Below are 2,546 nucleotides of genomic sequence, written 5' to 3'. Positions count from 1 at the left end.
AGAACTATGAGGATGAGTCATTTTCACTCTCCTCATAGCTCTCCTTTAACTGTGCTTCTTAGGTATGAAGTGAATACTTAGGGTGAAGCCTGAATATAACTTGCTTTCACGGTGCATGATGTAGAGCAGTTCCTCGATCGCCTCCCCTCTAAATTGGCGTCAGCGCGTGGAACTGCAGACTGATCACCGTTCATAAATCTCAGGTCAATCGTAATGTTTGACAGCTAAAAGGAAGGAAGAGTACCTTCACACTATCCGCAGTTGAGATCCATAAGAATCCGTTGCTTAAGCGTTACACTCACTCTTGTGATGGACTATAATTGCATGTTTATTTAGCTAATTTATATTGATATTGTAGTCCGTCATGAGAGCAAGCTTAGATTAGTGACTACTTTACAACACACATGAACCATGAGGAACAAAAGTAGTCACCCTCCAGAAGGAAGGACGGTGTCAGCACCAATTCAGAGATGATTTGAGGATCTACAGCTGAGTGATACACAAATAAGATACATTGTGTTAATAGTTAAGGTACTTGAATGCATTCTTAAGATTTAACTCCTGGGTTTAGTGTCACTTTAACTTGGAAACTTGTTTCTTCAAACTCTTGTACTAATGATATGTGTATCTAAAGTTAAACTAATTTGTTTTTTTGTTGTGGCTAACGTAGGGAATGGTTAATCTCCTGTAATTGTTTCCCCATTGTGAAGATTTTTCTTTACTTGCTATACCAAAGACGCAACATTAAGTGAGAGGAAATCACCTCTAAAAGAGTTGTCACGGGAGCCAGTATCCCAATTGGAAGAATTTCCCTCTATTCTTGTTCTGGTAAACACCAGCTTTCCATCACTTTCTGTCTTACCAAGACTAAAAGAGAGTGTGAATCATACCAGTAAGTCACAGGCAGCAATTAAACCCCAATAGTGGTTCCAACACTTCCATGCTGTATCCAAAACATAAAAAAAGTTTCTGCTTTAGATACAGTATAAATTAACAATGTAATGAAAAGGCACCCCACTCTGCATTGAGAACTGACTCCAGGCATGGTTCAAATAATATGTTTTTGATTTAGGTACTTATATCTCAACTATTTTAAAAAACAGAGCACTCAGAACTTTTCACAATGCTGCAACAATTTCCATAGTAGATGTGGTGTGGCTATAGTAACCAAAGTAAATATTGCTAATTAATATTTGCTTTTAACAGGGATGCTGTGTGATTATCACATACATATATAACTGTGTAACTAACACAGTTATATTTTGGAAAGAGTACTGTAGTAAAGGGATAGAACCACTGTCAGGTTTTTAATGTCTCTGTCCCTGTTAGGGAGATTCACCTCCTCTAATTGTCCTGACAGTGATAACCAATGTAATGTCTCTGGAACTGAAAGTGGGTGTAAATGCGAAATTGTCAGTTGCCACCAGAACAGAAATAGAGGAGAAATCTTCCAATGGGGTCAAATGTCTATAAGCAGCTATTTCCCTAACATTAGAAATATATCCTTTCACTTCCTGTTGAGTTTCACAGGACAAAAAGCAAAGGTAAATTTTATTTAGACAAAGTTAACAAAAAACAATTCAGTGATTTTAACTCTCCCCAGATCTAAAATGAAAAGAAAGTTGGTTTTAGAGGTACTACAGTGACTACAAGATATTATAAAGAGACATACCACAAAGTAATATCAAGAATTTGCTGTATTTGAAAATGATGGTATCCTACAAATGTGGATTTCTGGTCATAAACTGAGTTGTAGCAACAGGATCTCCCAGTCTGCAGCGGTGGACAAAAGCATAGAGATCCCAGGGACCTAGAGATCTTTCACTGTGGAGGATAGAGGGAGAAATGCCAGGCTGTTGCACGTATAGCATGAACTGGTATCTGTGATATCCAGTATGAGCTGGTGGGCTTGGTGGATAGTAAGGAGATGTAACAGTTCCAGTTACCACTTTCCCTTGTAGGAGAACATCACCTGGAATATCTGTTATCAACCAGTGCCTCCAGAATCTGTGTATTGGGTTGGATCTGCTTGGAGCATCTGGATCCACCATAATCAAGGTGTACAGCTTTTCTGGTTCAGCGTGAGAATATCGAATCCATGGAGAGCCCTGGACTTTTCTTGAGCATCGGGGACAGCCAAAGCAGTTTGTTACACACATACAAGAAACATCTCCGATGTCGGGGTAGATTACATGAAGGTCACGTTGACAAAATTTGGCATCATCTCCAGTTATAGGATGAAAGTCACAGAAAACAGGATGGGTCAAGTTGAAGAATGCCGTGGATAGGAACATTTGAAATGTAAAAAACAGCTTTGCCATTTTTGCAGGTGATTCCATCTACAATACTGTGTACAGCAGTCTGATGGCAGTTTCTACCCGAGGTTACTTCAAATTATGTTATCTCACATGACTGTGGTGTTATCAGTTTTCTCTATCACGGTAGCTTGTGATAACTTCGTCAGTTAGCGGTTTCACCACCTTATCTAGAAGAAGTTAGGTTTTTTCATAATAGTTTCACTTATGCAAGCAGCAGCTGGCTGTCAC

General features: G+C 39.0%; 1 protein-coding gene across 1 annotated transcript; it reads right to left on the bottom strand.

The window, feature by feature from the left end:
* Nucleotides 1-1,718: 1,718 nt before the first annotated feature.
* Nucleotides 1,719-2,321, bottom strand: PEBP4 (phosphatidylethanolamine binding protein 4). Its single transcript, XM_018560841.1, has one exon. The coding sequence runs from the start codon at nucleotides 2,319-2,321 to the stop codon at nucleotides 1,719-1,721; it is 603 nt and encodes a 200-aa protein (XP_018416343.1).
* Between the last annotated feature and the right edge of the window lie 225 nt (nucleotides 2,322-2,546).

Source organism: Nanorana parkeri, unplaced genomic scaffold (assembly GCF_000935625.1).
Source record: "Nanorana parkeri isolate BGI_ZX_2015 unplaced genomic scaffold, ASM93562v1 scaffold481, whole genome shotgun sequence".
NCBI classification, from domain to species: domain Eukaryota; kingdom Metazoa; phylum Chordata; class Amphibia; order Anura; family Dicroglossidae; genus Nanorana; species Nanorana parkeri.
This window is presented reverse-complemented; position numbering and strand designations above follow the sequence as displayed.

Coding starts and splice junctions, on each gene's coding strand:
- PEBP4 (XM_018560841.1), bottom strand. CDS start 2,321: ATGGCAAAGCTGTTTTTTACATTTCAAATGTTCCTATCCACGGCATTC.